At 58.9% G+C, this 12,533-nt stretch overlaps 1 protein-coding gene across 5 annotated transcripts in view; it reads right to left on the reverse strand.

Moving 5' to 3' along the window:
• Positions 1 to 12,533, reverse strand: part of JARID2 (jumonji and AT-rich interaction domain containing 2) — a 229,289-nt gene that overhangs the window by 16,048 nt on the left and 200,708 nt on the right. For all 5 annotated transcript variants that reach the window (XM_081294272.1, XM_081294274.1, XM_081294273.1 and 2 more), the window contains 6 exons: positions 11,479 to 12,529; positions 7,876 to 8,378; positions 4,719 to 4,811; positions 2,164 to 2,282; positions 2,004 to 2,074; positions 1,310 to 1,424 (listed from right to left, as the gene is read on the reverse strand). In XM_081294272.1, coding sequence (XP_081150398.1) covers positions 1,310 to 1,424; positions 2,004 to 2,074; positions 2,164 to 2,282; positions 4,719 to 4,811; positions 7,876 to 8,378; positions 11,479 to 12,529 — 1,952 coding nt within the window. The remainder of the gene's footprint in view (positions 1 to 1,309; positions 1,425 to 2,003; positions 2,075 to 2,163; positions 2,283 to 4,718; positions 4,812 to 7,875; positions 8,379 to 11,478; positions 12,530 to 12,533) is intronic.

Consider the following 12,533-nt stretch of genomic DNA (forward strand, 5'->3'; position numbering starts at 1 on the left):
GGACCTGAAGCTCCAACAGCAGCACTGGAATCCCCGGGTGCCCTCGCAGAGCCACCCAGGAGGGACAGGGGCAGCCAGCAAGGAAAGGGTAAGGCAATGGGCAAAAGGGCATCATCCGAGGGGACGGGGTTCGGCAAGACCAAAGGCTGCCAGTGACGTCATCGACCACTAGCGAGAGTGAGAGCAGGGACAGGGATAGTGAAGGACACCGCGGGCCACTCCCAACAACTCCCTAGTCCCTTGTCCCTGCTGTTCCTCACATCCACCTCCCACCAGCAGGGCTGGGCATAGCCTCTTGGGTGCCGGGGCCGCACTTGGCCTTGAGGCCAAATCCAGGTTTCAGTTGCCGAGTTAAAAGTCGCGGCTACGTTTATGTATTTTTAAACGTTTATATTACTTCAAAGCCAGCATATTCTGTTACTGGCTTTTGATTTAGATACGGGGCACTTAGCACAAATCACACATTGGGGGACTAAAACAAAACACCCCCAGAGTTCCTAAGTGCACCCCAGCCTCCTTCCATCAAGGTGAGTCCAGGGAGGAGACTCCAGAGCCCACACAACCTCGCGTTTGCCACCTCTGACTCAACCCGCCCACACAGCCCCTCAGCTTTCAGAGCAAAGTCAGCTCTGCCCCGGTCACACTGTGAGCCACAGGGGCCCAGTGGCCACCCACCACCCAGGCCTCAAGACCACATCCACCCCGCTCAGCTACTGGACACTGATGATCCCCACCCCGTCCCCCCAAGTCCCAGTCCCACCAGCAGGATCAAAGCCACAACAGTCGACAGCGACCCATGCCAGCCAGCTCCGGGAAGACCACACTAGTTATAGGGTTTGGTTTTACTTCACTAAGAACACCCCGTTAGAAATGAATGTGATGCCTGCAGTATACGGGGCAAGGCAGCTAAGCGAGTGCCATCTTCTATAAAGTCTCCATAAACAAAGAAACCGAAGAGCCCAGCCACGACTGGGAATGGCCACAGCTGAGCCAGGATCCAGGGGCCCAACGGGAACACCACATGCCCACCCCACATGGCTCAACTGGTGAGGGACACAACCCAGAGGGCTTCCCGGGGATGGTCTGCAGTCCCTTTGCACAGACAGACCTGGAGACGGCCACTCCTGAGCAGCCCCACAGAGCAGGTACTGAGGGGAAGTCGGTGCAGCCCTGCCATTAGTGAAGTTTCTGTGATGCTACTCCTTGTCACCACGGGGAAATGACGCAGATACAACAGGCAGATGACAAGAGGCGACAGTGGCCACTACATGCGAAATGCAAGGAGGAGGCCCACCCGCCCGCTACTCACCAAATGCAGTCAGCACCAGTGTGTAAGTAGTCAATGTAGGGAAGGTGGTTTTGGTCTCGAGACCAGCATGAGGTAGAAAAGACCATGCCAATGTTAAGCCAGGGAATAGTCACTCCTAGAAGAGAGGGACAGCACTGTGAAACACAGCTCGAGGAAACCCAAAACAAGAACTGGCTTCAAAACCTGAGGACTCCACAAGAAGGTATCATTTGCTCTTTGTTGCTTTGAATCCAAGAATAAGGACAATGTTCCTCACAGTAAAGAACACCTTTGGGGCAGGATTGTGACTACAAGGATGACCACAGTCAATGAACCACCAGTTTGGGGCTGCAGCGTCCATCCTGAGATGGACGGCCCGAGCTCAGGAAGGCCTCAGCCCAGGAAGAGGAGGGTGTGGGCTCCCCAAGTCGGCCTGGGCTTCCCACTCCGGGGCCTCGACAGCACTCAGCTTCCACCCGCCACTCCCTGCCCAGAGGACACAGCCTGCTAGAGCCTGAAGGACCTTCAAGTGCACTTTCCCAGACGCAGAGTGGCCCTGGGCTTCACGTGCTGCCCAAGTCTGCGTCTACCTCCTCTTCGCCAGCTGTAATCTCACTCCTCCCTCTTCTAAGAGTCGGTTTTGGTGGATACACCCCGCCCTTTAAGGCGCCCGGGGACTTCTCAGAGCGGGGTTCAGGTGTGGCCTCAGGCTTACCAGGCACAGCACCGAGGTGACGCAGGATGGACCCTGTGTTATTGGGGAGGACGGTGAGGTTCCATCCGTGCCTGCAGAAGGGAAGATGAAGAGTGTCACAGACAGGGCCAGGAGGGTGGTGTCTGGTCCCCGGAATGTGGACAAAGGGCGCCACTGCTACCTTGAAAAGGGTTCTGATTTCCCCACTGGGAATCCGCTGCCGTGAGTGTTGGTGTCCACCTTGCCGCAGTGCACAGCCACGTGGCAGTCCTTCTCTTCCACTAGCCTCCAGTACTCTTGCTGCAGGAAAGAGGAAAGAGCCAGTCAGCACCTTCGAGGGGCCAGAGTCCTGGAGCAGCTCCACACAGGACACTACTTGCCACGGAGGAGCCCGACAAACGGATGCCATGTCCCCAGGCCCAGCAGAGTGCCCCCTACAGGAGGCCGAGCAGAAGGTGCCAGCCGATCACCCTGCTGACTGAAGCAGGGCCTCGGGGACAGGTGCCCTGGCACAGGGGCTAGAGGGAAGAGCCAGGCGTATTCGTGCCACAGAACATCACCTGCCTCGAGAGAAACACTGACCCACGCCCCCGAGGACACGCTCCCCGAATAAGCCAGTCACAAAATCCATCCCTCGCAGGAGGTTCCTGAGGCAGGGGAATTTAGGGACAAGGGGATTGGCTGCCAGCAGCAAGGGGGGAGCGGGCACTGCGCTCGAGGGCTCAGTCTTGGCCTTGGGGCGGGGGGCACGATGGGCACTGGGGAGGGACGGGCAGCATCCTGCGTGGACGTGAGGACTTGGCACTAAGCTCGCACATGTTAGAGCAGCTGTGGTGTCACACGCTTAAAAGCCAGCTTGAGGACGGAGCCCGCCACACACCTGCTCAGGTGGAGCTCGGCAGCCCCCGAGAATCAGCACCTTCCGTGATGTGGGGCCAGCACCCTACAGGCTGCACCCAGCTGCGAGCACCCAGGCCTCGGTGGGAGCCAGCTCGAGCAGAGCTGGGGGCTGGGTGTGCACAGGACCCACACGTGGAGATCACCAAGGAACATGGCAGAGGATGGGCCAGGAGCGTCTCTGATCAGCCTCCTCCTCCTCCCCTCGGGGGCCCTTCTGCTCTTCAGCATCCCAGAAGCTAAGCAGCTTCGTCCCCGTCTCCAGACCCCACAGGCAGGAGCCTCGCTTAACTCGCCATCGCATCCCAGACGCAGCTCCCAGGAGGAGGAGGACAGCGTGACTCCCTCCAAGAGCCACCAGCTGGAGGGTCTGTGTCCACAAACCACGAAGGAGATCACCACCAAGGACTGGAGAAGCCCCGTACCCCGCCGCCCAGGAGCTGAGACAGAGACACACAAGAGGTGTGGACGTGCACAAAGATCTGGGAGACAGGACGGTCGTTCCACATAAGCAGTGGCCGCCTCAGCTGCTGGCCGTGGGAAGGGGAGGGGCCTGGCGTTTCTGTTAAGACACCAGGCACAAGAAGCTGGCCAGCCTCAGGCTGAAATCTCAACTTCAGCAAATCTTTGCTGTGTTTAAAGATTTATGTAACCGCTGCAGCCAAAGATAAAGTGGGCACACACAATGGTGAGAGTCACCTGCAGCTTGAGGACCCTCCTGCTGGGCCGCAGGGAGAGTAGCCAAGACCTCTCTCCAGCTCACATGCTTAGCTCCCAAAGACGCCCTCGCCTCCTGACACTGCTACCAAGGAACGGCTCTGAGGGCCTCAAGGCTGAGAACCAGGACCAGGGAGACCCAGAGCGGCAGCAGGGGTCAGCAGCCAATGGCCGAGAGCTGGAAGGACTGAAAGCTGACAAAAGTAAACAGGGTCCCCAAGTGAGGGCAGCAGGCTTGAGCTGCCACATGCTGTCCAGGGAGAGCAGTGGCAGCTCCACGTCCAGGACCCCGGGTCACCAGGTGCCAGAGTACACCCACCTGCATTTTATTTATTTATTTATTCTTGAGCCCCGAGGAACAGAACCTAGGGGTGCTTTGCCGCCGAGTCACATTCCAGCCTTTTCAGTTTTTAAGACAAGGTCTCACTAAGTTGTGGGGTCTGGCCTTGAACTTGACATTCTCCTGTCTCAGCCTCCCAAGAGGCTGTACCTGGGATTTTTACCTTAAAGAGGTGGCAACCATCATTAAAGACACAGGAATCCTGTCTCACACACACCAGGTGCGGCTGCAGTCCTCAGACCTGCCTGCTCCGCAGCTGTGGATGCCCCCAACCAAGTGACAGGAGTAGGGTTTGCTTCCCTTTCCAGCTGGAGTTCACGGGGACTCCAACTGTGCCTGGTCAAGGCAGGTAAACACACCCCAGTTCTGTCCCATAGCGCTGCACACAAAACCACCCCTAATTGGTCTGGACACAGAAGTGCTGTCTTTCCAACCCTGTAGTAACTCGAGGAGAGCTGGCAGAAGCCAAGGGTGGCCATCTGCCAACTCCATCACAGAGGAAGCCAGAGGGGCGAGCAGTACAGCCCAGCTCCAAGGAAATCCGACAGGGGCAAGGCAGCTGTTGGGGGGGCCTGCTGGACAGGGGTGAGGGAGGCTCAGAACCCTGTCCCCAAGCTGGACGACTCACCACCTCTGAATCGGGGCGCGGTCAGGAGAGGCCTGCCCACCTCGGTCTCACGACACCCTTTCTGGTGTCCGAGTGCATTTCGATCAACTCCGTGCAATGCTGGGCGGCCCTGTGTACACTCGGCCTCTGCCCAACACTGCGGGGTGCCACTCACCTCGATCTCAGCTGGTGCAGGCTCCTTGCTGAAACACATGTTCATGATATTTCTTGCTGTTCTATAAAAAGTTGTTAGAGAAACAGATCTTCCCTGAAACAAAAGGAAACACCAGAGAGAAGCTTAAAACACAAAGCCAAGCTCACCGCCAATCAGGCCACATGCGAGTCACGGCCTCGGCCTGTGTCTCCCCTGCAGCCCTGGGCCCCTGTGTCCCGAGTTAATGGCCAGCAGAAATGACGGTTAAAAAAAAAAATCCTCAGACCAGGCACTGAGTCCCCAGTGTCAAGAGATGGAGAAGGTGACCCCTCCACTGACCACCACGAGCAGTAGCCGGGCCAGTTTCCACCAGAAACAGGTGCCAGCCCCAGAAGGCAGGAACAGCAGCACTCTGACGACAGCACAAGCGACTTCCTGAAGCACCTCACACTCTGGACAGAAACCCTCAGGGACCCCATGTGAGGGGAGGACCAGTTAGCTCACGGGCCTAATGCAGACACCGGCAGCAATGACCAGGCATCCCCCTGGAGAATGGCGACGATCCACACCACTTTGGCCACAGAAGCCACATGCCAGAGGGCCCACTGGCTACACCCTCTTTGGCCCCACTCCCTGAAAAACTCAAATCACTTCAATGAAGCGGCCACCGTGGAAACCTAGGAACGCAGCCTTTGCTCCTGCCTTGACCAGTGCCACCGAGGAGCCTTCTCAGACTCTGCCTTTCCGGGTTTTGACAGGCACGTTGACCGCTCAGTCGCAGAAATAAACATCCAGCACCTACTGTGTCCCAGGAAGAGCGGGGCACTACAGGCGGCTCCACGAGGGAGGGGGCAGTGGCTCCTGGGAGCTGGTCGGGAAGCTTCTTCCCCTTTGGGGTGACACGCCAGCACTCCTCCAAAGTAAGAGCAAGACTCTAAACCAGGCAGCTGCCCTTGGGCACCATCAAGGTGGTGGGAGGAAGGTTCTGGAATTTGGTTTTTCTGTCCTGCTGTTTGCAGGAAAGTCACCTCCCTGCAGAATGGAAATGTACCTACGAGCAGAGACCCAATTTTGCACTAAGTGACTGGACTAAAGTGAATGGAGGTGATGGGGACATAGGAGTGGGGTGTGCTGGCTAGTCACCACCCTGCATGGTCAGAGGCACGTATCCCTTGACCAGCTTCATTAATTTTTGCAATTAAATCTAAAGACATCTTTGACAAAACATATTTTTTTAGAACAAGAAAAACCCTTTCTTGGATCCAACATTTTTTGTGGAGGTGCTAGGGATTGACCCAGGGGCCCTTGATACATCCCTTCCCTTATTTATTTTATCGTGAAACAAAATCTCACTAAGTTGCTGGGGCTGGCCTCAAAATTGCCATCCTCCTGCCTCAGCCTCCTGAGTAGCTGGGATACAGGCATGCGCTATGGTGCCTGGGAACTGAACACTCTTGCTGCACTGGTCTTTTGAAATAAACAGCAGCCAACAGGGGAAAGAGGACGATTATTCAGAATCACAGGATTTGGTGAGTGGCTTTAAATGAGAATGGCTTCTCGGGGATTCAGGAAACACCCTAAATAAATTAGGCCGTCTCCAGGAGCAGCTTCTCCCGTCCGGGAACACACTTCACAGCTCAGATGAAGGTGGGAGCTCCCCAGGCCCCATGCCTGTGACTCCAGCAGAAGATGTTGGGACGGAGAGTTAAACCAAAGAGACAAAACCCTCTGCAGTTCGTCATAAAACCTTGTAGGCACAGGCACCTCTTCCTATAGGCCAGGAGCAAATGCAAAGCCCAGAGAAGGGCGGCCTGCCCCAGGGAAAGAGGCGAGGGGGCTTGGCCCAGGGAAGGAGGTCCACAGACCTGGGCTCCAGCGAGGAGCTCCGTGTACCTCCACAGTCCATGGGGAAACCCTGGAGCAAGGACAGCCGGAGCCTGCAGTGAGCCAGGCAGGGTAAGGACTACCCATCCCCCACGCAGCAGAAACCCACCAGCCCCAGCACCCCACCAAGACACCACAGAGGGAAGGGCAGCAGGCCAAGACCTCGTCCGAGAGCACTCCCTCCCGCGAATCCCCAACCAGCACACAGGGCCAGGCTGGGCCAGGCCTCAACTCAGAGATCACACCTGGGCTCTGCCAGCTGGCCCTGAGGTGCCGTGCGGCTCCTGGAGGCTGAGGAGGGAGGCAGGTGGGCTGCCAAGAGGAGGTCATCACCTCCACTTGCTTCTTAGAGGAAGGATCGGCTTCTCTGGGAAAGGTCTGCCCCGCCCGGCCCTTCCACGCAGTTCCTACAAGACCTCTGCGAAGGGCAGAGACCCGGCAATGCTGGGATGGGGCAGCAAGGCAGCAGGCTGTGGGAAACAGAAGGGAGGAGGCAGGAGAGAATGCCAGGGGTCCTCAGTGAGGATGCTCGCCGGGCCTCTGGTGGAGAAGGGAGTGCAGAGACAACACGCACACCACCACTGCGTCCTGGCACAGCACACACACACCTTCATGAAGGAAATGCAGAAGATCCAGAGAGGTAAAGGTCACACACAGCACTCGAAAGGGGCAGAGCCAGAGCTCTCGCATCATTGACCATCAGACACCCAGCCTCCCTGGACAAACTACAGGCTCTCTCTTCATTACAAATGCACCTTTCGAACCCCACAGCACTGGCCAGGGGCTGCTTGTGCCTGCCCTCCCTCCAGAACACGAGTTGGAGTGTAATTCCCTCTGCAACGGTGTCAGGCAGTGGGACAACTCGGGCGAGTCTCTGCCCTTCGGCCAAATTAGGATGCTGCAAACCCACCCTCCTCAGATTGCTGACACCTTGGGCCACGACCTCCCAGCCTCCAGAAAAAACCCACTCACTCGTCATTCGTTTGGGGACGTTGTTTTTTTCTTTTACTGTGTGTGTGGTGACGCTGGGGACTTAACCCTGAACCACATCCCCAGCCTTTTTTAAATCTCATTCTGAGATCGGGTCTGCTAAGTTGCCCAGGCTGGCCTGAAACCTGTGGTCCCCTGCCTCGGCCTGCCACCTCAGAGGTGTTCAAAGACTAAGGGTGTCCCTGCATACAGCCAGCGCCCCGCCGCCCTCCTGGCTGGCCCGGGTAGGCCCACCCCCACATCCTGCTCCGCGTGCTTGTGGAACCTGGTGCCCACCAGTGCAGGCCGCAGGCAGGGGACCTACCTTGTAGATGCACTTGTGGAAGTCGCTGAGGACGCCCTTGTCCTCCTCCTCCTCCTTGGCCGCCTCCCTTTCCTGAGCGAAGAGGCGCCGCCGGCCCGTCTTGAGCGGGGCCTGGCCCACCTCCTTGAGCTTGCTGCGGAAGCCGTTCCTGGGCGCCACTCCGTGGATGAGGCCGTTCTTGGGCTCGAAGCGGGGCAGCGGGTGGAACTTGTGGTAGTCATTCTCCGTGTGGCCCTCCAGCGGCCCCTTGCGCTTCTCCAGGATCTCCTTCTCCATGAGCACCTCCTTCTCCAGCCTCCGGTGCTCCTCGGGGGACAGGGAGTCGTAGGAGAGCAGGTACTGGCAGTAGGCCTCCTGCAGCTTGGCCAGCCGGTCCTGGGCAGTCCTGGGGATGCGCAGCATGTCTGCGAGTTTGTTCCATTTTTTGAGGTCAGTCACTTGCTGCATGCCGCCCATCTCGTTAATCAGCCGGAAAAAGCAGGCCAGGTCGAGCTCGCAGCCTCCTGGGGCGGTGAGGGGGGAAGACGGGACAGTGGTGAGGAGGAGGAGGAGGAGGAGGAGGAGGAGGAGGAGGACAGGACAAGGCCTGCTGCATCATCTGGCCGTTCCTGAACGCCTGCTGTGTGCTGGGGCTCTGCCAGGCTCCTGGGATGGAGTGCACTGAGAGAGAAGGGAGCCGGTCCAGAGGCAGGTCCCAGCCCAGCACCCCCAAAGCCAGAGGGAAGGGGCACCCCGAGGGGGAGGTGGGGGCACAACAGGAGGACAGTACTGAACAGGAAGAAGGGAAGGAGCGGGCTGGCCAGGCAAGTAAGTGGGGAGGAACATTATAGAGCTCCACATCCCAGGCGGGGCATGAACCAGCGACAGCCAATCTCACGCACCAGCAGCAGAGCCCTAGTGAGGGTGGGCAGGGCTTCCTAGTGCCACCCAGGTCCAGAACAGCTCAGACAGGGGACCCACATACACACCAAGTCCTGACTCCCCTGCTGACACCCAGCCCCTCACTACAAGGTGATTTGGTTTTAATCTCACTGGATTTTCCAGGTTGAAAATGAGCACGTGCTTAGGAAAACAGTCCGGACAGAGCAGCTGCTCATCTCTGGAAGACATGGGGGTGTGTTTTCAGTGCTGCTCTTGACTGAAGCAAAGCTGTACAAGTGCACAGAGCTCAGATATGAAGGAACACCCCCCATGACTCCACTCAATGGGAGCAGCCACTCCGGGCCAAAGGGGGAGCTTCCAAAATGACCCACAAACAGGTGCTGGGTGAGCAGATCTTCGGAAGGTGGGGGTGCATCCACATCAAAGACAAAGGAAAGCCCAGCAGCACAGGCTGGAGCAGACCAGGGGCCAGCTCACCACGCAAACTGGAGCCTGGACCACTTTGCTCAGAGGGGACATGAAAACCAGTCCCTGGGGAGGGAATTCCCCTGACTTGGTGGGATGGGAGTGGGTTGTGCAGTGCAGAGGTTGGGGAAGGGCACACACCATCAGAGAAAATCGCCCCAGATTTGGACAGCAGGACCTGTGCTCTAAGGTTCCATGGCCCACTGAAGGTCTCACGAGGCCCAAGTCCCATGTGTGACTCAAGGCTGGTCTCTGTCTCAAAACCAGAGCGCTTCCCCCATGGACCAGCCACACACTGCCTTCTGCTATGCAGGTGGATGAGGAAACAAGTCCTGACACGGCCCCCGTGGCTCAGCACACATGCAAGGGGAAGGAAGTCTCCACGTCCAGGCGTTTCTGCAGGCAGATTATAACCCAGCAACAACATGAGGGTACACGGTACTTGCAGGAGCCCTTTGCAGAACCCATGCCTTCAGTCACAGGCTGCCTGCTCTCCTGAGCCAAGGCTCCCGGGGGGCTGGGGTGCCCTGGGACCTGCGAAGGCATCGGGTCTCAGCTGCTGCTGGACATCGAGGCTTGCACCTTGGGCCAGAGGCCTCCAAGGTCACAGGCCAGGTCTGTGCTCCTCTGACAAAGTGTTTCACACTCGGGGGCGACAGCCAAGAGCAGGAACGCACACCACGGCCACACCCCTGCCTGGCTTCTGGTACCAGTGGAGTCACCGTCGAGGGCAAAAACGCTGAGCAAAAGGGCTGTGGCAGCCTCGGCAGCATCCCCTGTCACAGCCCCACACAGAGGCAGGCCACCCACAGGGAGAGCACTATGCTCCCCTCCGGGCATTCAGCTTGGGTCTGGGCAGCCCAAGCTCAGTCCCCAGGCCAAGCAGCTTCTAGGAGATGAGGCCTGGGGGAGGCCCCGGGACCCCGCCCCTTCATGTGCACCTCCAGCTGCCTGACGTGGCAGCCCGTGTTCTGCCAGGCTCGCCTTGCCGTGATGGCAGCTCCCCGGGCACAAAGCCAGCAGGCTGTGGGCTGAAACCTGGAACTCTGGGCCAGAACAACTATTTCCTCCTTTTAAGTTGTCCATGTCAGAGGTTTTGTCACATAGGAGAAAGCTGACACGTCTGCAGGTCTGCCACAGACAGGAGGGCTCCGTGGTCCATGTGCTGTCTCTGGGTCACCAGGTGGGCTGAGTGCTCACAGGCACAGGGCCACCCGCCAGATCCTGACACTGAACGCCTGCTGAGCTTCTTCCAGAGCTCAAAGGGAGACATGCCGCCCTACCCAGCTGTCCCTAAGGGCCTGCCCCTGCAGAAGCCTTGGCGGAGGAAGTCTACCCCCAAAACACGAGAGGGTCTGGAGGCTGTGGCAGAGTCCTGGGAGGCAATACCCAGCACCCACCGGAGAGCGCCTGCTTTCACACACGCTCCCTACAGGATTCGCCCATGCCCGTGCCCATCCCAGCCCTACCTGCTCTCAGAAGAAACATAAACATGACCCTCTACCTGGGCCTGGAAAAGGGCCCAGGTGGTCGTTAAAGACAGTAATGAAGCTCAAGGGGAAAATGAGGAGCAGAACAGGAAAATGGCCTGAGGCTGATGACGAGGTTGACCCTTGAAACCATCCAGACTTGGGCTAGATCCAAACCCCTAAATCTCCAGTGCTCAGCACTAGAGGCTTCAAGGGGGAAGTCCACCTGGTGGGGCTTACTCCAGTCAACTGTCTGGACACGGACAGATGGACGGACACACACGGACGGATGGATGGACACACACAGACGGACGGACACACATACAGACACACACGACCATGGGAGGACACAGAGAAGGTGACACATGCAGGCCAAGGAGATGCCTCAGCAGAGGCCACCCTGCCCACACCCTCATCTCAGCGGTCCAGTGCAGGGAGCTATTACGAAACAAATTTCTGGCCTTTAAACCAAACAGTACTCTCACTGCTTCCGTGGCCCTGCTCTGCCCAGGCAGGCCACAGTCCAGCAAGGGAGGCCTGCATGTCCAGCATGAGCCCCTGGTGCTCTAGGCCCACAATACCCACCTTCCTCCTGCTGCAGGCACCCAGGCTGGGGAAGAGGGGCTCTGGGCTGCACCCCCACAGGGGTGAGCCTGGGTGGTCACAGGGTGAGCCTGGCGGTCACAGGGTGAGCCCAGCAGCCACAGGGGTGAGCCCTGGCGGCCGCAGGGGTGAGCCCGGGTGGTGGGGAGAGGCACGGCGCGGGCCCCACGGCCCCAGACCTCACCTATGAGCGGGAGCTCGTCCATGGTGATGCCCTGAGATCTGAGGTGCTTCTTGATGCAGGCCAGCCGCTGCACGTTGGGGCCCCAGCGCCGGCCCAGCTTGTGGATGTGCTGGATCTGCGTGACGAAGCGCATCTCGTCGTTGAGCTTGCACTCGGGCCGCCAGTCGGGCGGCGGGATCACCCTGCACATGCCGTACTTCTCCACCTGAGCGCGGACCGACTCGATGTAGATGAGCGGGTCGTGGAACTCCTTGGCCGAGGGCCTGAGCACGGGGATCTCGTCCATGGCCGCCCAGCCGGCCCTGGCGCCCTTCTCGGGCTTGCCCGGAGGCTCGTGCGGCTTGTGCGCGGGCTCGGGCTGCGAGGTAGAACGGGGGTCACAGGGGGCGGCGCCGTCCGCCTTGTCCGCCTTGTCCGCCTTGCCGTGTGCTTGTCTGCCCGGCGCGCTCCTGCCGGCCGCCGCCCGCTTCGGCCGGCTTCTCTCCGAACTCCGCTCGGGCACGTCCTTCTTCACGTGTCCGTTCAGCAGGGGCTTCTCGGCCGGGGCGGCCGCGGCCTTCCTGCTGGGGGCTTCGGCGGGGCCGGCCGCCCCCTTCATCTTCTTGGGGGGCGACTGCGGCTTCTCCGCCTGGTGTGCCTCTTCCAGTCTCCTCTTGGAATTCCGCAGCCCCTCCCTCAGCTGCCGCCCCCCCACCTCCTTAGTGCATGACTTTGGGTTCAACCTGCCACTGACCTTGAGGCCGTTGACGGCAGGCCCGGTGGACCTGGACGCCCCCCCGAGGGATAGCACCTGTTTGCGGGTTTTTGCATTGCTACTTTCGGTTTTCCCTGAGATTGTGTGGTGGACAGCTGAACTGGGCTTGTGGTGATTGGGTTTGGTTTCCTTGACCAGTTCTCTCTTGGCTTTGGTGTACGTAACAGTCCCCTTGGTCACCGTGGCAGTGTACTTCACAGTTTTGGATGGTGAAGGTCTGACTTCGCGAATCTTTTTGGCACTGGTTGCACCTGCACCCAGAGATGACATTCGAGTGACTCCGTTTACCTTAGAAACCTAG

The sequence above is a fragment of the Spermophilus citellus genome (genome assembly GCF_964194105.1).
Source record: "Spermophilus citellus genome assembly, chromosome: 5".
Taxonomy (NCBI): domain Eukaryota; kingdom Metazoa; phylum Chordata; class Mammalia; order Rodentia; family Sciuridae; genus Spermophilus; species Spermophilus citellus.